The sequence below is a fragment of the Mustela nigripes genome, chromosome 17, assembly GCF_022355385.1.
Source record: "Mustela nigripes isolate SB6536 chromosome 17, MUSNIG.SB6536, whole genome shotgun sequence".
Classification (NCBI taxonomy): Eukaryota; Metazoa; Chordata; class Mammalia; order Carnivora; family Mustelidae; genus Mustela; species Mustela nigripes.
The window spans coordinates 12,150,709-12,172,953 of record NC_081573.1 but is presented as its reverse complement, the minus strand read 5'-3'; the positions used below and the strand labels follow the sequence as shown (position 1 = coordinate 12,172,953).

Below are 22,245 nucleotides of genomic sequence, written 5' to 3'. Positions count from 1 at the left end.
CTTAGTTTATAAAGGTGACTTAGTGACAACATGGATAGGTCAATGTCACTGAGAGAAAAGTTTAATGTTATTCACCATTTCCCTAGAAATGAGAGCCATAGCATACCACAAACGCCACAGAGGGAACAGGCCACAGGTTTTGGTTAGGACACAATGCAGGAGCCAATGGAAGGCCTAGCTGTGAGACTGTATTGTGTTTTCTACAGGAAAGGCAAGGCAGGGCGGAGCAAACAGCTGAAAACTGGCTAGTCTGAATAATTCCAGTGGGCTTTGGGTTATAAGCGTGGTCCCAGTTGCCTGATACCTAGCACTGGGATGATTTAGGGCAGGCAATTTTCTTCAGGAAACCTTTAAATGATTCAATATTCTAGGTAATGGAGCTCCCCATTTAAGGTAAGCCACTAAGTGCTTATATAAAACCTTGAGCCAATAAAAAATATTAACACACATTAAACTCCCTAAAGAAAACATGCAGATTTTCAATTAGAGGACAATGGTCTAATGAAGAAAAAGAACAGCTCTCTCTGTAAGATACAATGTTTCTCTTGAGTTTACTAGAAGCCAGAATATTTTCATTATGATTTATCATTCATAACAGACAGGCTGCTTAAATATATTGGATTAACATGATATTTAGATAAGTTAAGCATATGTTTTATTTTTATATACATTAAACTATTTTACATTAGATACTTGCAAAAAATATAATAGGGGTGTCTGGATGGCTTAGTCAGTTAAGCATCCAACTTTTGATTTCGACTCACGTCATGATCTCAGAGTCATGAGATCGAGCCCCATGTTGGGCTCTGTACTGGGTGTAGAACTTGCTTAAAATTCTCTCTTTCTCTCCCTCTGCCTCTCCCATGCCCTCTCTCTTAAATATATAGATATATAGATATCTATATATATATCTATAAATATCTATATATATATATCTAAATGATTTAGATATATATAGATATCTATATATATTTAGATATATATATAATAAAATTAATTTTAATACAATTTTAGTTATAGACATAGTACAGAAATATACATTTAGCCACATATATATATTTTAAAGACCAAGTATTATATTTTTGAAGTTAGCATGGGGAGTGGCAGGCAGAGGGAGAAGGAGGCTCCCTGCTGACCAAGAAGCTGGTTGTGGGACTGGATCCCAGGACTCTGGGATCATGATCTGAGCTGAAGGCAGACGCTTAACCAACTGAGCCACCCAGGCATCCCAAGTGATTATTTAAAGATGGAAAATAAAGGTTAAATAAAAATGGAACTCTTTGAAAGTTTCCTTTAAGTACCAACAACAAAAAACTTTTCTAAAACTCAGTTTTACTTCATAAAGAATGATAACTTTCATGATCTATTAAAGAAAACCAGAGCTGAACAGTAGGTAAAGGAGCAAAACCAGCTTTTAATCAGGAACTGTTGTAATAGTGGAAAGAGAGCCCAGTATAGAACTTGGCTCAATTCCAAATAGAGTATGAACAACTAGGGGTTCATAGCCAAGAGGCAGTGTGGGAGTCAGTGGATGGAAAAGTACTGAGAAAAAACTTCAGGGGTAAGGGGGATTCTGGCTGAAAGCAGGCAAAGGTGATCAGTACCATCTGGGGGAATGGTAGGATGAGCAATTTGATCAGATATCAAGGGTTATCAGCTATTAAGCAGGGATGGTTTCTGGCTAAAGCAACTTAATAGGATTCTTGTTAAAACTGGGCAATGCAAAGGTGGGCGCAGAAGTCCAAATGTTGAGGTCTAGTTGTGAATAGGATTCCTGACAGGAACCTGGCTAAAGTTTGGTCAAGGAGAGACTCTTTCTTAGCTTTGACCCTTAAATATTGCTAAATTGGAAGTGCATTATTTTACCACCTATTTTTTAAATGAAAAAATATTGTAAAGTAAGGTCAAAAAAGGCTAAGTTATAATGTGTACTAAATTTTATTTTAATTAAATTATTTTTTATTTTTTATCACAGTTTTGATTATTTCACTGGACAAAAATTCTCAGTGACCCATGATCTTTCCTATGAAAGGTTTTTTTTTTTTTTTTTTTAAGATTTTATTTATTTATTTGACAGACAGAGATCACAAGTAGGCAGAGAGGCAGGCAGAGAGAGAGGAGGAAGCAGGCTCCCCGCTGAGCAGAGAGCCTGATGCGGGGCTCGATCCCAGGACCCTGAGATCATGACCTGAGCCGAAGGCAGGGGCTTAACCCACTGAGCCACCCAGGCGCCCCTAAAGGTTTTTTTTTTTTTAAGATTTTATTTGTTTATTTCACAGACAGAGATCACAAGTAGACAGAGTCAGGCAGAGAGAGCGGGGGTGGGGGGCGGGCGGGGGGAAGCAGGCTCCCTGCTGAGCAGAGAGCCTGATGCAGGACTCGATCCCAGGACCCTGAGATCATGACCTGAGCCAAAGGCAGTGGCTCAACCCACTGAGCCACCCAGGCGCCCTCCTATGAAAGGTGTTGATCATTGACATGACCTCCAACACCTGCCAGAAGATATCACCTACTTGCCTGCCTCGCCACATTGTATGCCACATACTCTGCTAAACATCATGAACTTCTTTTCACTCTTTTTTTTTTTTTTTGACAGATGGAGACAAAGTGAGAGAGGGAACACAACCAGGGGGTGTTGGAGAAGGAGAAGCAGGCTCCCCGCTGAGCAGGGAGCCTGATGCAGGACTCAGTCCCAGGATCCTGGGATCATGACCTGAACCTGAGGCAGAGGCTTAACCCACTGAGCCACCCAGGCACCCCTCTTTTCACTCTTTGAAGTCCACCTGTGGTTGTACCAATTTAGGATATTCCCCAGTCATTTTCTGTTCCCTTGAAACATTTTTCACCCAAGATGCTTTAACAATGCAGTAAATCTTTTGGATGTCACTTCAGAGTTGAATCAACAGTGAGTTTCCACTCCTGAACTCCCAAAAGCTGAAAATCTCCCCCAGGTCATTATCTTATTGCCTGATATTCTCCAAAGAATAGCAGATGCAATTTTAGAAAGTCATTGTCATATTCATACCATGTTCATTTTGGACAATCATATACACGGTATGAGGCCAAGGTTGTTTTTGCTTATTCCATACTGATCCCTATGGGATAATATATCATCTGGCAGAAAACAAGAGTGTTTTATGTGTAAACACACACACACACAATGATCAAATAAATACTTAACTAAATTATAGGATGCCCTATAAGGAACTTACCATCTGGAGACCATACTTGGAAAAATCACTTCCTTCCCCAGAAAGCAGAAAATCGGGAGGCGCAGGCGTCACACGCAAGGAGCACAAAGGGGCTAAATGCTGGGAAGCCAGAAGATGCCAGTGCACAGGTATTAGTCAACCAGTGGGTTGGGTTCACAGTAAGTGCTACGCATGAAGACAAAATGGAAGAGAGGAAATAAAAGGAGATGAACATGCTCACCAGGATCAGGACGGTCCGTGTGGGAAGGTCTAGAGAAAGGGTTGTTGCTGTGAATGTATTGGACTCGCTGCTTGTGCCTGAGCAGGACAAGGACGATGGAGCCAGGAGACCAGGCCACGAGGCCCAAACAAGTGACATAACAAAGGAGAACATGACCGCATGGAGTAAGACTACAGATTTGATCGAAATGGGTGAATTATAGTGTTCATACGTTTTCTCCAAACTCATGTTTTTTCTCTTTCTTGGTTCAGTAACATGCAAAGCAGTAAAGATATATAACAGGAAATGCAGCATCCAGCAGAGGAAACAGCAAAAGCCAGTGCACTTTGGGGATTGCACCCTGAGTTGACCACATGGAGGTGTTAGCATTGAGCTTACTGGCCTGGAAGCTGCTGTGAAGGCAGGTGGTGCTGAGAGAAACCCTTCTGGCCACTCGGTGAGAAGAGAAGACCAACCCATGTCCAGCTTCATCCAGGAAAGATTCCAACCCAAATGCTGCCATTGTCTGAGGGATCCTAAAAAAGACTCATGGTTGGGGCGCCTGGGGGGCTCAGTGGGTTAAAGCCTCTGCCTTCGACTCAGGTCATGACCCCAGGGTCCTGGGATGAGCCCCACATGAGGCTCTCTGCTCAGCAGGGAGCCTGTTTCCTCCTCCTCTCTCTCTCTCTGCCTACTTGTGCTCTCTGTCTGTCAAATAAACAAATAAAATCTTAAAAAAGAAAAAAGAACCACGGTGTCAGCTGTGACTGCCCTGACAAGAATCAAGTCTGTGGGCCTCAACATGCGCCTCGTGAGTGAGGTAAAGATAGAAAGACGAAGTGAGGCACTCCCAAGGCTCCCAAGTCCAGCCCGAGTGAGGAAAATAATACCCAAGTTTAAGTCAGTGGAAACCATTTCATCAGTTTAAAGGGGATACTGTGGCTGTTTTATTTGAATCGCAGGAATCTGGAGACTAAAATAGAAAATTTTGTTACTCTCAATACACCAAGATAGCATCTTTGATCACATAATTTCTCAACTCAATATGAGTATTTAGACATGCCTTTCATAGGCACAAGACAATTTTTTGCAGGACTAGTTGTAATAACAAAAATTGGAATCAACCCAATGTATGTCAGTAGGAGACTGAAGGAATCATAGTGCATTTTCACAATGGGGCACTAGGCAGCCATGACTAAAGTTCTTTTGACTGCTGCATTTCCAGGACGTACAATTAAGTAAAAATAGAAAGTGTCAGAATATTGTGTGTACTTAGCAATATTTTCCTAATAAAGGGAGCATAATTAATATCCATTTATCTGTATGTATATGACTGTATTTTTCAAATATTAAGAACATAAAAAAATTACAAAAATAAGGGGCACCTGGGTGGCTCAGTGGGTTAAGCCTCTGTCTTCGGCTCAGGTCATGATCTCAGGATCCTGGAATTGAGCCCCGCATCAGGCTCTCTGCTCAGCAGGGAGCCTGCCTCCTCCTCTCTCTGTGCCTCCTCTTTGCCTACTTGTGATCTCTCTCTCTCTCTGTCAAATAAATAAATAAAATCTTTTTAAAAAATTACAAAAACGAGCACCTGCAGGTCATAGTGATAAAAGAATAGAGGAGAAAGTATGAAGCCAGATGGCGCTCAGTGTATCTGGTTCATGGTTTTTGTTTCAAATTTTTTATGTATTTATCTAAACATATATGGTGCCAAAAGTTATAAAACATAACTTGAACATAAAAACAAAAAAATAAATAAACCTAAATGTGTGCCAAATTCAGGTTTAAGCCAAAGAAAAGGAGTTACTTCTATATTTTAAACACCATAATCTGAATACATATTCTATATTAATATATATGTAAAGATAACTAATTATGTACTTATTATAAGTAAAAAAATAGCATTTTTTAAAAAGATTTTATTTATTTATTTGACAGACAGAGATCACAAGTAGGCAGAGAGGCAGGCAGAGAGAGAGGAAGGGAAGCAACCTCCCTGCTCAGCAGAAAGCCCGACGCGGGGCTGGATCCCAGGACCCTGAGACCATGACCTGAGCCGAAGGCAGAGGCTTAATCCACTGAGCCACCCAGGTGCCCCCCAAAATAGCATTTTTTAAAGATTTTTAAATTTAGGGTGCCTGGGTGGCTCAGTGGGTTAAAGCCTCTGCTTTTGGCTCAGGTCTCAATGCGTGGGGCTTTCTGCTCAGCAAGGAGGCTGCTTCCTCCTCTCTCTCTGCCTGCATCTCTGCTTACCTGTGATCTCTGTCAAATAAACAAATAAAATATTAAAAAAAAAAGATTTTTAAATTTGGTGAAAAAGAGAGTGCATACAAGCAGAGGGAGAGGCAGAGAGGGAGAAGCAGACTCCCAGCTGAGCAGGGAACCCAATAGGAGACTGGATACCAGGACCCTGGGGTCATGAAGGCAGATGCTTAATCAACTGAGCCACCCAGGCACCCCCCCCCAACAGTACTTTGATTCTGTAATTATATATGTTCATATATACATGTATATACATATATAGTATATACACACTATTTTATTAAATGATAACAGATCTTTCTGAAAAAAATAAATGAATCTATATCTGGAATAGAAGTTATAGAAAACTGGGCGCCTGGGTGGCTCAGTGGGTTAAGCCGCTGCCTTCAGCTCAGGTTATGATCTCGGGGTCCTGGGATCGAGTCCCGCATCGGGCTCTCTGCTCAGCAGGGAGCCTGCTTCCTCCTCTCTCTCTCTCTCTGCCTGCCTCTCTGCCTACTTGTGATCTCTCTCTGTCAAATAAATAAATAAAATATTAAAAAAAAAAGAAGTTATAGAAAACTACCTCAGAACTCCCTACTGTATAAGAAAACAAAAGAGTCACCCCAAACTACTGAGATTATATAAACAGGACACTAGAGTTGGAGTGCCTGGGTGGCTCAGTTAGCTCAGGTCATGATGCAAGGGTGGTTCTCGGATGGAGCCCCGTGTTGGGCTCCCTGCTCAGCAGGGAGTCTGCTTCATCCCCTTCTTTTGCTCCCCTTCTTTTGCTCCTCCCCCTGCTCCTTCTTTCTCACACTCACTCTCTCCTCTCTTTCTCAAATAAATAAATAAAATCTTTAAGAAAAAAAAAACAGGATGCAAGAGTTGACAGTAATGATTCTAAATTACAAAGTAAGGGACACAGGTGTGCCTGGGTGGCTCAGTGGGTTAAGCCTCTGCCTTCAGCTCAGGTCATGATCTCAGAGTCCTGGGATTAAGCCCCGCATCGAATTGGGCTCTCTGCTCAGTGGGGAGTCTGCTTCCCCCTCTCTCTCTACCTGCCTCACTGCCCACTTGTGATCTCACTCTGTCAAATAAATAAATAAAATCTAAAAAAGAAAAGAAAAGAAAAGAGCCTGAGATTTTTAGTATCATCAACTGGAAGGATGGAGTTGGTAGCAACTGAGAATGGGAAACTATGCTCAGAGAAGAGTGAAAAGAAAGCTCACAGTGACACCACCAAATAAATGCTGGTGAGAATGTGGAGCAATAGGAATTCTCATTCATCACTGGTGGGGACGCAAAATGGCACAGTCACTTTGGACGACAGTCTGGCAGTTTCCTACAAAACTAACATAGACTTACCAGGCAATCCAGCAATTGCATTCCTTGTTATTTACCCAAAGGCTTTGAAAACATATCCACACAAAAACCTGCATATGGATGTTTACATGCAACTTTATATCGCCCTCGACGCACAAGGATGACAAGAAGCCCCAGTTCAGATGCATCTTCTCTCTCTTTATTTCTGCAAGTCTACACACTTATATATGCTTACATGACCAATCAGCGAGCAGGGTACAGGAGGGAGCGAATCAGGCTGTGCACCTAAACGAACAACTTTGCTAGCAACCAATGCTGTTTACTTCCTCTTTGGGCATTCCGCTTAGTCTCACGAGGCAATCCTAACCTGGCAACTAGCCAGGCGCCATCTTTTAATGGCGGAGGCCACCCTGGCCAGGGGCCTGCCTCCGACAACTTTAGCCGGTATCACCAAAACTTGGATGCAACCAAGATATCCTTCAGTAAGTGAATGGGTAAATAAACTGGCACATCCAGACAATGGAATATCATTCAGAATTTAGAGCACTGTCAAGTCATGAAAAGACAAGGAAGAAAGTTAGATGCATATTACTAAGTCAAGGAGGCCATTTTGAAAAGGCTACATAGGACATAACATTTTGAAAAAGACAAAGTTCTGGAGACACTAGAAATATCTGTAGTTGCTGGAGGTTAGGCAGGAGAGAGGGACAATTAGCGGAGAATTTTTAGGGCAGTGAAACTGAAATTTTAGGGCAGTGAAACTAATCTCTATGAATTATTGTGGTGGACACATGTTGTTATAATTTACCCAAACACATAAAATGCACACCAAGAAGGAACCATTATGTAAACCATGGTCTTTGGATGATAACAAGTCATTGTAGGTTCATCAATTATAACAAATGTACCACTGTATCTTGCCGTCAGTTGTTGTTGTTGTTTTTAAAGATTTTTTTTTACTTGTCAGAGAGAAAGAGACAACAAGCAGGGGGAGCAGCAGGCAGAAGGAAAAGCAGGCTCCCTGCAAGAAGCCCGATGTGGGGACTTGATCCCAGTTTGGGATCATAACCTGAGCTGAAAGCAGCTGCTCCACCCAGGTATCCTACTTGCTATCAATTTTGCTGTGAATCCAAAACTTCTCTAAAAAAATAAGATAGGGGTGCCTGGGTGGCTCAGTTGCGAAGTGTCCGCCTTCGGCTCAGGTCACGATCCCAGGGACCTGGGATTGAGCTCCGCAACGGCCTCCCTGCTCAGCAGACAGCCTGCTTCCTCCTCTCCCTCTGCCTGCTGCTCTGCCAACTTGTGCTTACTATCTCTGTATCAAATAAATAAATAAAATATTTTAAAAAATAAGATTTATTTAAAAAAGTTTTTTTAAAGGAAGCTCAGGAGGAGTTTAAAGGTGTTGAGTCTGTGATGTCTATCAGATGCCCAGGAACAGGCTACAAGAAGATCATTAGATAAGAGGATCAGGACTTTTACACAGAGACACACACTTTCAAGTTCTGAGTGTGTAATATTTTTTACAACCGTGCCACTGTGGAAGATCACCAGTAGAATGTAGACAGATTGTGGAGAAATAACTTCAGACTGGGCTCAGATTCATTACAATACTAAGAGGAGGGTTTTTGTTGTTTAAGCCAGCGTGTTCAGTTAAGAATACAAAACAGCAGTAGCAACAAAAACCTCATGGTGCAAAAGCTGCTGAAAGAAACTTTAAGGAAAACTTTCGATGTAATTATTGTATTTTTAAGTTCATTAATGGTGACAAAGTTGTAAAGACAGAAACTTTATACAAATGAGTAGAGAACTACATAGGAATTGAAGTAATAGAAACAAAAGGAGAGAACATGCTTATAAAAGTTTAGCAATAAAGGGTGAGGGAGAGCGATGACAGAAAAGAAAATGTACTAGCTCAGAGGGAAGGGTAGTTGTTTTATGAAGTACAAAAACCATATTGATTTTTTTGGTCGAGGAAATTAAGAGGCTGAAGGTCAGTGATGGGTGGTTTATCAGTCAAGAGATTTGATAAATGAAGAAAAAAAACCCTTGGAAGCTAAGACATGGTAAAGTCATAGGTGGGATGGAGGGATTGATGCTAAATTTGGGGGGAGGCATCATTTCCATTTTAACACAGGGAGCCCGGAAGAGATTTGTTTTAGGAAGCAGAGGATGTTTTCAGACAATATCAAACAATGATCTTTTATTCTCTCTATAAAGGTGGCAGAATATTAACATAGACAAAAGTAATACTGGAGGAAATTTATAAAGTAAAAAACAGATTTGGCATTCTTGAGATTTTAGTGAATATATTGAGCTAGGAACACCAAGATGGACAAGCAAGTAACAGAAAAGTGGAAGAGGCTGCAGGAGTAGAAGACAGCTGGAGGATTCAAGTAAGGTCCTTGACCAGGATTTGGGAAGCTTCTAAGTGACAGATCAGTGATGACAGCTCTTCGAATAGATGGACTGACTTCTTTATAGATAATTATTAGGACAATTCAGGATAGAAGAGAGGTCTGGATTCTCCAAGTAAACAATGGGAGGTTTAAAGTTGGTGGCAACAAGCCCAATTAGTAATCAAAATTGCTAATCAATTAGACTATCAAAATAGTCTTTTTTGGCCAATGGCAACAGTGGAATGTTAGAGCAGTAACTGTTGAGCACAGGGAGTTAAACGGCTGAAATAGAGAATGTGTTTGTGACTCCAGATGGTGGATCTGGCTTTTCCCTCTATCTGAGACCAGCTTATGCTCCATGCTATAATGGCAGCCATATGCCACTGGGCCAAGGGTTACTGGGGTAAGGTGCAAGTACAATTCCCTAATTGGTTGGATCTAGTGGTTTTGCTGTAAGGAAAGTTCTCATTAGAATCATAAATATGAATTATGTATTCTGCTACAAATAGCCTGTGACACATCATGAAGCCATATGAGAATTGAAGTGGGGTTAGTGTACAAAGCAAAAATAACATTTCAAGAAGCCCTTAGCATCTGAATATCAGATCAAAGATCGCAGATTTTGGGTATAAACCAAACACCTTAGAATTGTAACTCAGCTTTGCAAGTGAGGGTTTTTTTTTTGTTTTTTTTTTTTTTTTTAAGATGATGACTAAGCAAATGGAACATGGAGAATGCAGCAAAGATTCTCTGGGCTGATAAAAATGTAAGTGGACATTGTGCAATGAGGAGGTCACCATTACTGGTGTTGGTAACATTTCCATTACTCATGAGGCCTTTTTTTTTTTCCCCCAAAGATTTTATTCATTTATTTGAAAGTGAGAGAGAGAGAGACAGAGAGCTCAAGTGTGGGGAAGGAGCAGAAAGAGGAGAAGAGGACTCCTTGCGGAACAGGGATCCAGGCACAGGGCTCAATCCCAGGACCCCAGGACCCCAGGATCATGACCTGAGCTGAAGGCAGATGCTTAACAGACTGAGCCTCTCAAGCACCCCCGACCCCTGATAAGTCCTTTTAAAATTTGTTCTAAGGGATGCCTGGGTGGTATATTAAGTGTCCAACTCTTGATTTCGGCTCAGGTCATGATCTCAGGGTCTTGAGACTGAGCCCCATGTCAGGCTCCTTGCTCAGAGGGGAGTCTGCTTGGATTCTTTCTTCCTCTACCTCTGCCCCTCATCCCAATCATGTGCATGTGTACACATGCTCTCTCAAATAAATAAATAAATAAATCTTTTAAAAAACCTGGTCTTAATACTCAGGTATCTCAATAATTTCAGTCAGAGAAAAAGTAAGCACTTTGTATTTTCCTAATTCATTTTAGACAATCAGGCCTTAATAATGTCATGTCCAAGCATAATTCAAGTGCTGCTGATTCCCATCACTACACCTGGGAGAAATTACCCTGTCCTAGCCTTTACCAAAAGCATTGTTGGTTGTCGCAGCTGTATCCTCCTCCAGGTGATCTTTGGGGCTACAAACATCCTGACATTCTAGGTCTTTCCTAGAAGGCCTTACGCAGTATATAGCCTTTTCTGATCTCAAATGTGTCATTCCAACACCAACTGGGTGTTCAATGCAATTCTGACACTAGCTACTTGGCAGACCCCACAGGTTAGGACTCAGTCCTACAACTGTCTCTTAAAATGCCAGCGGCAAATGGGGTCCCTAGACTACCCTCACTTCTGCCAAGTTGACTATAAATCTGGAGTTGCCTCGAGTCTCCACTCAGATTTAATAATTTGCTACAATAACTCACAGAACTCAGGGAAATGCTATGCTTACTATTAGTTTACTAAAATGGACACAAATCAACAAAGAGATGAAGAGGTACATAGGGTGAGCTCCGTAAGAGCCCCAAGAGCAAGAATCCTTGTCACAGTGGAATCAGTATGCACCCCCTCCTGGCCGGCTGGTGTTAAGTCCTGTTTTTAGGGGTTTTGGCCATTCCATAGGCGTGATTGACTAAATCGTTGGCCATTGGTGAGTGAACCCAATGTCTAGCTCCTTCCCCTCCCCAGATATCAAGGATAGTGCTGCTTCCCGACAGCGCACAGGAGACGAATGAGGCACAAACAAGTCAGCTGCAAGAGAAAGGGAGCAGGGAATGACAGCAGAAAAGACTGTCTCTCTGAACGACTCCTTAGTCTCATATTTATTGGAAAGTCGGTAACAACCAACAAAGAAGCCAGAGTAGGTTACACACTGACCATGAGTCTTGCAGATAAGTAAGAAGAAAGGCAAAATACATCTGGTCCTGTAGCCCGTGATCTAGAGTGAGTAAGCCCAAAGAGAAGGATCGTCTGATGAGCTGCAGGTGCTCCTGCAGGAGCAGGAAGGGGAGGTAACGGGAGAATGAAGCAGGTGGCGTTCCGGCCTGAGCAGGCCGGGCGTCCTCAGCAGCTCAGCTTCAAGGACGTTTATCATCCTCTCCCTCAGAGGCCTGTTGCTAGTGCATATTTTTCTTAAGGCTGTATCTAAGCATGTTTAGTGGCTAGTATAATTTCTTATGGGTTATATCTTAAGCAGTACGTTATTCTGAGGGACAGTTACAGATAGGGCGTACAGTTAGAACTCTCTAATGTCTAGTCACCAGCTCCCATCCTGAAGTTCCTTTATTGGCCTCCATCTTGAGTGATTTCACCCTCATACAAAAGACTCTTATCCAGGAAATCCCAAGGGTTTCAGAAGTTCTATGCCAGGAACTAGGGACAAACATCAAATAATTCTTTTTTAAATCAGGTAGGAATGCTGATTAGGTAAAAACTATAGTGAGAGGTAGTCTCTGACATTATAGTCTCCTTGATGTCCAAGAAAGCTGTCCACTTTTCCACAATGGCAGAGCCCAATGTTTTCAACCCACCCCACACAATGAATAAAAATCTTAAGATTAAATGTGATTTAATAAGATGTTTATTATTGCACAAATCAGAGCAAATGTGAGGAAGACAGGTCCCACCTCAGTGACTTAGAGGCTGGAAAATCCATAAAAAATATGGCATAAGATCAACAATGCCACAAAGAGGGTAAAACTTGCAAAATATCAGTGGTTCCTGGATTGGGTTCTGTGGCAAAAAGTGGATCAGGTCCATGCCATAGCTAGTCAGAGGAAAGGTCCCCACCCCAGGGGTTCAGACCATGATTTCCACTACAGAGCAGAAGAACACAAACATCTGTCTTCTCTGAGCATGCTAAGGTGACTCGCATGGACCTCCTGGGTGTCAGAGGTGAGATACCTTCTGCCACCACTGGCAGTGAGAATTCCGGGAAGGTCTGAGCAGGTCAGAATATGAAATGCAGCTCCTGAAAACTTCTTGTAACTGGAATGTGTGGTAGATGGCTCCTCAGAGAAGCTCTCTAGTGCTGTTACATTGAACAAAGAAAGAGCATATTTCCTGAACATTTAAGGCCATTTTCTTATGTGGAATTTCTTTTTCATGCTGAATGGGCTTAGATTTTGGCTGAAGGTTTTTCCACATCTACTGATTCATAAAACTGATTTGAGTCTTTAAGTTTTTGGTGTTGAATCAGAGCAGACGGCGGAAAACTTTCTCAGGTTGGCTGCAGTCCTAATGCCTTTTTCAAGTGTGAAGTTTATGGTGTTGAATGAGGCTATAGTTTTGGCTAAAGGATTTCCCACATTCACTGCATTCATAAGGCCTTTCTCCAGTGTGAATTCTCTGATGTAGAATGAGGCTAAAACTTTGGCTAAAGGATTTCCCACATTCACTACACTCGTAAGGCCTTGCTCCTGTGTGAACACTCTGGTGTTGAATGAGGCTGGAGCTTTGTCTAAAGGATTTCCCATATTCATTGCACTCATATGGCCTTTCTCCAGTGTGAACTCTCTGATGCTGCATGAGGATAGAACTTTGGCTATAAGACTTCCCACATTTGTCACGTTCATAAGGCCTTGCTCCAGTGTGAATTCTCTGATGTTGAAAGAGGCTGGAACTTTGTCTGGAGAATTTGTCACATTCAGCACACTCATAAGGTCGTGCTCCTGTGTGAATTCTCTGGTGCTGAACAAGTTTGGATTTGCATCCAAAAGTTTTCCTACATTCACTACACATGTAAGGCCTCTCTCTAGTGTGAGTATGTAGGTGCTGAAAAAGTTTATATTTGAACCTGAAGGCCTTTCCACACTCACTGCTATCAGAAGGCTTTTCTCCAGTGTGGACTGTCTTATGCTGAACAAATGTATGCTTATAGCTGAAGGTTTTCCCACATTCACTGCACTCAAGCAGTCCTTCTCCAGTGTGAATTCTTTGGTGCTGAACAAGTGTACATTTACGACAGAAGGCTTTTCCACATTCACCACATTTGTAAGAACTTTTCCACTATGAAAGGACCCCTCACACTTAGTACTGCTGTGTATACTCAGTATTGCTTTGGGAGTGGCCTGATGCTGGAGAAGTCCCAAACTGGCCAAGAAGTCTTTTTCAACATCCTCACAGGTGAAAGGCTTCCCTAATGAATGGTGTCTATAGGTCTTCACAAAGGAAGTCCTGTCCATGTTCTTGCTATTGGGTTTTCTCCCACTGTGCTCATTCTGGTGTTGGTGAAGATTTACACTGAAACAGAATTGTTTTCCACATGCCACACATGTGTATGATTTCTGCCCAGGATGTGTTCCTTGATGCCTATCCAGGTATGAAGTATCTTTCATGACAGGAACATGCTTCTCACAGAGATGAATCTTCTGGGTGGTTAGATTTGGCTCTGAGATCCTGATCTGTGGCATTCTTCCCAGAGAAACATTCTGTCCGAAAGGTGCCTCCTCAATCTCTCTGGCACACAAACAATCTGAAAGCAGAAATGCTAGTATGTACATGTTATCTCAGGAGACAAGTGGCAGCCACATTATAAATATGTGCCTGACATACCAAAGAATGAATACATGAGACTGTTCTCAGGATGGAGGAGTTGGGAGGCAAGATGAGGAAGGGGCTTCTTTGCAGTACTGTGATTTTATTTTATTTATTTTTATTTTTTTTAAAGACTTTATTTATTTGACAGAGATAGATCACAGGTCGATAGAGAGGCTGGCAGAGAGAGAGAGAGAGGGAAACAGAACCCCGCCGAGCAGCCGAGCAGCTGAGCAGAGAGCCCAATGTGGGACTCGATCCCAGGACCCTGAGATCATGACCTGAGCCGAAGGCAGCAGCTTAAACCACTGAGCCACCCAGGCGCCACTGCAGTACTGTGATTTTAAAAGGCTCTCTAAGAAGCAGGATCACAAGATGAAAGTAGATCAGAATGGGATGCAGCACAGTAAGGAGAAGCAGGCAGAGTTTCTGACTTACTCCTTTGAGAATGACCTCCAGGAGGGGTGTTGCTCACATGTGAGTATCATGAAGAAACAGGAAAATGACTGCTGGTGAGTAGCTGGTGTTCAAGGACTACTGGGGATATGTGTTCACCAGCTATTATGCACGAGCCAATGCTGGGAACACTGCGAAGGCAGCAGTGGAAAGGAATGGGTAACTGATAGATGTAAGAAGTTGCCAGCAGCCAGGGACTAGAGGTCAGAGTAAAAATGACAAACTAGTCAAGTATCAAGAATAGGGAAGAAAAGGTGAAAATGAGGTGTGGCCATTTAAATGGCACCAAAACACTAGTTTGAACAAGTTCCTGGTATTATGTGAACACAGCCCTGATGTCATGTCCTGTCTCAGCTGCCAATCAGCAAGATCAGGTCCCCTCTGGCCCCTCTTGCCATGGCAGGAGTGGTATCATTCTGTGACATGTTCAGAAGTCTCCCCCACAACCCAAGTTGAGCAACTACATGGGACTTGGATAATGTAAGTCCTAAAGTTAAGACAGGACATATACCAGCCTGCCATGACAAATTGTAGAAAACTAAACGTTACAAAAAACCTCACACAAAGGTCTCCAAGAACAGCGCATAGTAGACGTAAGTAGTGTCTGTTTCAACGATGGCAATTCCCAGCACATGCAGACATGTAGAACTATCCGAAGAAGGGAGCAAAACCTGAAGCAAGTATGTACCATGGATCTGCAGAAATCACCCAGCCAGGAAGGGGTCAAGCAAGGTGGGATCCATCCAGCTGACTGTCAAGACTACCTAGAAGGACGACCCAGAATCCTTGGCGGCTAGACTTCAGGGCTGCAGGTGTTGAGGTAACAGGGAGAGCAGAGGGCAGTGCTAACAGTCCAGTCCAAGCAACAATAGCACCTACCCAGGGAACTAGGAAAGGTCATAGTGCCCATCGTCTGGATGGAAGGACAGAGCAGCCACTAGGGAAAAGCAGAAAGGCAAACTTGCTACCTAGGTCACTGTGATGCTACCTACCTCACACTGTGATGTGTGAGGGCCTTATGCAGGGAGGCCATCAGTGCCAAGTTCTCCAGCATCACATCATGGTACAGGCATCTCTGAGCCTCATCAAGGAGACCCCATTCCTCCCAGGAGAAGTACACGGCCATATCCTCCAAAGTCACATTGTCCTGTCATGTTGGGGACAGATGAAATCACAGCCTCCCTCCTGAGGACCGACAGTCCACCCCATACATTTATCCCACACCCATCCCCTTCCCAAGCTCTCCACTTTAGAGGAGAAACCAGGACCTGATGCCACTGATGCTACCTGATTCCTCTTTCCTCATGGTTCTATTAATCAACATGTCCAGCCCTTAGCAACCACAGGCAAGCAGGCAGAGACACCATCTACACTCAGGAACTGGATTACAGGGCTGCATCTCTTCCTGACAGGCAATTTCCCTGGAGTCCTCCATATCATGCCTCATAATAAAATTTGGGGTCACCTATCACCCTTAAGTCTCCAGTACCAGGACCCAAGACCATCAATTCCCACTCCTTCTCTCCACATGCACATGCACCTCTCACATCCTCAGACCCAACACGTGCATCCCCACAGCCCCTGCCGATTCCCTGCCTCACACCATATACATCTTCCGGGACTTGCTCCGTGCTACCTGGCACATGGCATCCAGAGAGAAATTGGCAAATTCAAACAGGATACAGTACTCCCCCAGACCTCTGATGGGTCCCACACCAGGGGTAGCCCTGGATGCTGCTGCAAAGGCCTCTCTGCCTGTCTCTAATCCTTGCTTCAACATTAGTCACATGGAACCACACATGAATTTCTGATGCCCATGACCCCTCTCCCAGTTCTGTCCTGCACTTGCTGCCCCTTCAGGAGCCACAACCCTCCTCTTTCCACCAAAACCTCATTCAAAGCTCAGCCATACTGGCAGCCATACCAAGCACAGTGATTTTCACGGATGGCTATGCTTGCCCCAGACCATACACACCGGCAAATGCCCCAGAACCCACCAAAGCTCACCACAAAACTGTAGTAAACCCATCTTATCTCAAGCAGTCCTCCTCATCTATTTCTCGTCTACTCTTCCCTTGGAAGTCTTGGCCACCTGCCACGACTAGGCTCTCCACATACTCCCTTCGTGGTTCTCTCCTACCTCAGTATTTATGATATCCATTGCCCCCAAGCATGAGCCCAAGAAATAGATCCAGCCCTTGGAACTCTTACTCTTCTTTCTGAGCTGCTAATAACGTTACTGCCGTGAGGGGACTCCCACTTTCTAAATAAGACCCTCAGCTCCACCCTGGTGCACACAGCAGCCACCACTTCCAGATGCCTCCATCCTAAACCTCACTCCAGATTCCAGACCTATGTGCAGCTGCCCACTTGATGCCACTACTCATTTTTTCTCTGGAGTATCTCAGAATCTTAACATGGCCCCACACAAAGCTTGATATCGCCAGTGAGAATCCACTCCTGCTACTGACCTTCCCATCTCAGTTGATCTACCTTCTACCCTACTTGCTGCTAAAACCAAAACTTTAGTGTCATATCCGACTCCTTCCTTTCTGTCTCACCCTCAAAATCAGCCCTTCTGGAAACAGAGATCCAGAATCCAAACACTTTTCCCACCTCCACAGCCAGCACTCTGGTCCATGAACACTCACCTGCACGATCGCAGCAGTAGCCTCTTCCCTGGTCACCCTACCTCCTCCCTCAATCCCAAAGTCTGTTTTCCACTCTGCAACCGGATGGAGCCTATTCAGACCTAGGTAAGACCATCTTCCTCCTCCGTTCCAAATCTCCCATTACATCCATTACAGCTGCCTGACTTCTCAGGCAACCATTGCCAAAGGAACTCTATCCCCTGCTCTTTGTTCCTGAGAGAACGGAGACCTGCTGCGCCCTCTTCCCACACTGCAAGTGTTTGCACTTGCTTGTACCTGTTCTGAGGTCAGCGTCTACACCTCTTTCCGTTGGTGACCAGAAGAACTCCGTATCATCCTCAGCCTGGACTCAAAATGAGTCTAGATTACGCCCTGGCCTTTGGATCATTCCTGCCACGGGTCTCAGTCTGTGAGGCGGGGGCAGCCTCTCCCCTCGCACCTTCTCGGTCTGGTTAGTCCCAAACCTGCCAGATGGTGCCGCAACAAAGCGAGGAGCGCCCCAAACCGCGGCCACAGCGAGGACGCCGGAAGTCCCTCCCCAAGAGCTGTCAAACTAAAGGGCCGGCAGAAAAGCGGGTGAAGAGTCTTCGGACATCGCATCTCAAAGTTGATATGGGGGATGGATCCACACCAGCGCGGGAGGGACACCCTCCACTTCACTGTGCAGGTTCCATAAGTGCTACTGCAGCTTCGGGACCCGAGGGTAGAAGCACGTCACAGAGGCTGGGAGCCACGGTGCATTTCAGAGGGCTTGAACCTCCAACCCCGGAGGCCAGACCTTGGGCTGAAAGGCTAAAGAAACTCGGGATTCCAGTTCTCTGGACTTACTCTTCCCAGTTCCGTAACTTGGACCCACCTCCCAGTGCTTCAGTATCCTCACTGTCGCTCCAGCCTGTTCTCCCTCTGAGCAGCCCTTGGAAAAACTTTTAAAACCCTGAATCAGACGGCGGCCTTCTTCTCTTCACAACCATCCACGGCTCCCATGGCTCTCGGGGCAGAGGAGCCGCACCTGGGCCTGCCAGCGCAGGCATGGATCCGCCTCACGCTCCGTACCCTGAGGGCAGAATCCTCCACCCTCAGGCCCCCTGCAGCCCCCGCCCCGGTGGCCCCTCAGCCCGGAGCCCGCTCCCGCCCGCCGACGCTCACACACGCGCCCCCGCCCACCGGCGCCTCCCTGTCCCGGACACCCCGGCCTGGGCCGCAGGGCCGCAGGGCCGCGAGCAGGCGCCCCGCGCTCGGGCCTTTAGGGTCTGGGTCGGGGGTTAAGGGGAGGCCCCGGGAGACGAGCGTTTACCTCAGCCGGGTCCCTGGGCGCGGCCGCCGCCATCGGACTCAGTGACAGAGCGGACACCCGGGCCGGCGATCCCCGTCCTGGCCCCCGCGCTGGGCAGCTCGGGTGGCGTCACCTGCCGCGGGTCTCAGTCTGTGAGGCGGGGGCAGCCTCTCCCCTCGCACCTTCTCGGTCTGGTTAGTCCCAAACCTGCCAGATGGTGTCGCAACAAAGCGAGGAGCGCCCCAAACCGCGGCCACAGCGAGGACGCCGGAAGTCCCTCCCCAAGAGCTGTCAAACGCGCAGAAAAACTCTTCTCTTGCCCGCAGCCCGTCAGCGCCCCGCCCTCTGGGTAACGTAGTAGGAGCCCGGGCGAAAACGTTCTCACCAGAACCGTCCCAAGGGCTTGGAGCTTCTTCTGCGAAGGGTCTAATGAGGTTCTGGAGGCCTCCTTAAGGGATTCGCGCAGGTTTATAGGGGTGCTGTCTACAAGTGGAAAAAGTTCTTAGGAACATGATTTCAGAACCCCCTGAAGCTCAGCAGGCTCCCAGAGCATAAAACCAGTACTTTAGGTGCCCCCCAAGGCTACTGATACAAACAGACATATTCCATTAAGTTATTTCAACATAAAAGATGTACATTCTTAGCTGTACACGAATAAACATTATCTTATTGTTCTTGGTGTTGGGGTCCGTGATCAAAGGAACGAGACTGATAAAAAGCGAAGGTCAAGCATAGCTTTATTTCACGCCAAGCATCAAGAGCCAAACTGACCTGTCAGGGCTGTCTCTTACGAAAGGTGACAACCAACATGGCCGCTCTGGATGAGGCTGCTCCCCAGACAGGGCCGCTACCTGGATAGGGGCTGCTCCTGCGAGGCTGCTCCCTGAGGCCGCGACTCAGGGCGCTGGGGCTGCTGGAGGCTCTCACGGCTCTGACAGCGCTGACAAGAGCGTTCTGACAGCTCTCCCGGCTCTGTTGACTCTCCTACTCCTCCCGCTCTTCTACGCCTCCCCAGCCTCGCAGACTAACCTTTATAGGGGTGGTTGAGCCCCGCTGCCCCACACAGGTGGCCAATGGGATTTAGACTCACCTCAGTAAATATATGCGCGCCCCTCTGATTGGATGTCTTCACCAGGCCTAACTCGCCCTTGTATCTAGGCTTTGCTCAAGTAAATTCCTCTGGGAGGGGCAGGGTCAATCTAATTTCACTGCATAGGGTCAATCTAAGTTCACTGCAACAAAATAGCTCCCTCTGGCCAACCAGGCCCTTACACTTCACATGCCGTGAAACTTCAAGAGTCCGAAGTGAGTTGTTGAGTTTAATTATGTTCAGTCAGAAACAAGAGGAAAAGACTAGATAGGTTCATGACAGGAAGATAGAAGAGGGAAGTGGGATTGCCCTGAAGCAACTGCACAAGGGTGAAGCTTCGCCTCTGGGTCCCACAGAAAACGCCTATATATTGTGACTGAGTCCTACCCATTGAGGAACAGCTTAATCCATAGGGTATTTCTTTCCCTATGTTCCAAGATATCCAACTCTTTTCAGCAATCAGACATGTATCTCAAGTGGAGAGAAACTAAACAAACACTACTTTAAAAAAAAGAAAAAAGATTTTGAGAGGGAGAGCACAGAGGAAGATGGAGAAGCAGACTCCCCACTGAGCTGAGAGCCTGAGGTGAGGCTTGATCCCAGGACCTTGGGATCATGGCCCAAGCCGAAAGCAGAAGCTTAACCGACTGAGCCACCAGGCGCCCCCAACAAATGCTATTTTGGTACGGGACAGTGGCTGCAGACTTCACACTCAGCATAAGTGCAAAAGTAGCACAGAATCCCAATATTAAGGGGGTACCTGAATCTCAAGAGGAAGGGAGCGCCTGAACTGCATGGTCCCATCAGCTTGCTGGGAAATGATTATTTCTCCTGTTACTGAAGGGAAATTTCTGCAAGAGGAATTCAGATTATTGCAGCTTCCAGTCGGCGACGAGAGAAGAATTAGGCACAAACAAGTCAGCTGCAAAAGACTGGGAGCAGAGGCCAACAGTCGAAAATGACTGCTGCCACGAGCAATTCCACAGTCTCACTTTTATTAGATAGAAAACAATAGCCAACAGAAGGATTGATGAAGGTCAAACGTTAGACACGTCTTGCAGGCAAGCAAGGAGGAGGGTAAGGTTTATAGTTAACCAAGCACATTCAAAGGACTCATCTAACTAACAACGAGCACTTCTGGGAAGAGAAAGGAGCGACAATGAAAAAGGGAAGCAGGCGGATTTCGTTCCACCCTGAGCTGACCGGGGCGTTCCTGGGTGCTTGGCTTCCCTGAAGCAGGCGGCGTTCTGCCTTGGGCGGGCCAGGCATTCCCGGCTGCCAGGGTTCAGTGAAGGGGCGGCGTTCCGCCCTGAGCGAGCTAGGTATCCCCAGCTGCCTAGCTTCTGTGAAGGGGTGGCGTTCCGCCCTGAGCGAGCCAGGCATCCCCAGCTGCCCAGCTTCACGGTCATATATCGTCCTTCTTCCCAAAGATTTGTTGTCAGTATCAGTATTTTTTAAGGCCATATCTTAATGTGCTTGGCAACTAGTAAAATCCTCCAGGGGTTACAGTTTAAGTAACAAATTGTTCCGAGGGGCAGCAGCAGATTATCTCTGAAAGACAGTAGTGAAATAGAAATGACAGAGTTATTGATGGTGTTTATGTAGTTCTTTAAAGATAGTGGCAGGAAGCTCTGGGGAAACATCAGGGAAGGGTGAAAAAATTTATAAGACTGCAGTGAATTTGAGAAGTCATTTAGGTATGAGAGAACCCACTGAGCATGTGTCTGTGTTGGAACCTTGGTCACTCGAATGTATTGTCTCCACAAGGGGATTCTTTTTCATTCATGAGCCCATTGAGCAATACCAGCTTGGGGAGAGTTGAAGAGGACATTAGAGTAGCCGGAAGAGTAAATGTAAACAGGGAATCTGTGGTGTCACGTTTACTCACTGCTCTAAAGGTGTGTATGGAGCACATAAATAAACCACTTAGAAATGTATTTCTTCCAAGAGTTATGGCAAGTACTTCATAAGCAATGTCAAAAAGAGAAGCTAAAAATAACTTAATTAAATGAGAGTATGTAAAAGTTTACAATTCTTTAAAAAATAAAATAGGCAAACTGAAAATATTCTGTGAATCTCAGCGAATGCTAGATTAACATGCCATTGAAGAACTGCAGTCATTCACGGACAACAAAGTCCTACCTCATGTCTTTGTGCAGGCACAATTAGGGACTAAGCTGGGTATGTCTCGCTTTCATGGACAGTAATAGGAAAATGCCACCCCACAGTTTTTCTGGCTTCCTAGCCAGAAATTAAGCAATTAGACTAAGTTACCACTAATCAAAAGCTAAGAGGGGCGAAAGCTTTAGAAATTCCAACAAATTTAACAGATCCAAAGTGAGTGCTGAGTTCAGAGTCTACCAAAGCACTTCTATGTCTTTTTACACATCAGGGTCACATGTAGACCTTCAGGCACCTACAATTCCTAGTCATTCCTGCTCTCCAACTTTTGCAACCTTGTTATCACTTTTTATT

At 45.1% G+C, this 22,245-nt stretch overlaps 1 protein-coding gene and 1 pseudogene across 1 annotated transcript; both read right to left on the bottom strand.

The window, feature by feature from the left end:
- Window positions 1-3,237: 3,237 nt before the first annotated feature.
- On the bottom strand, window positions 3,238-4,215 carry LOC132005929 (vomeronasal type-1 receptor 1-like; annotated as a pseudogene).
- Window positions 4,216-12,316: 8,101 nt separating this feature from the next.
- LOC132005928 (zinc finger protein 551-like) lies at window positions 12,317-13,948 on the bottom strand. The gene is given in 2 exon segments (XM_059383445.1): window positions 12,317-13,765; window positions 13,768-13,948. Coding segments are annotated over 2 exon segments (933 nt in total). The 3' UTR covers window positions 12,317-13,013.
- Between the last annotated feature and the right edge of the window lie 8,297 nt (window positions 13,949-22,245).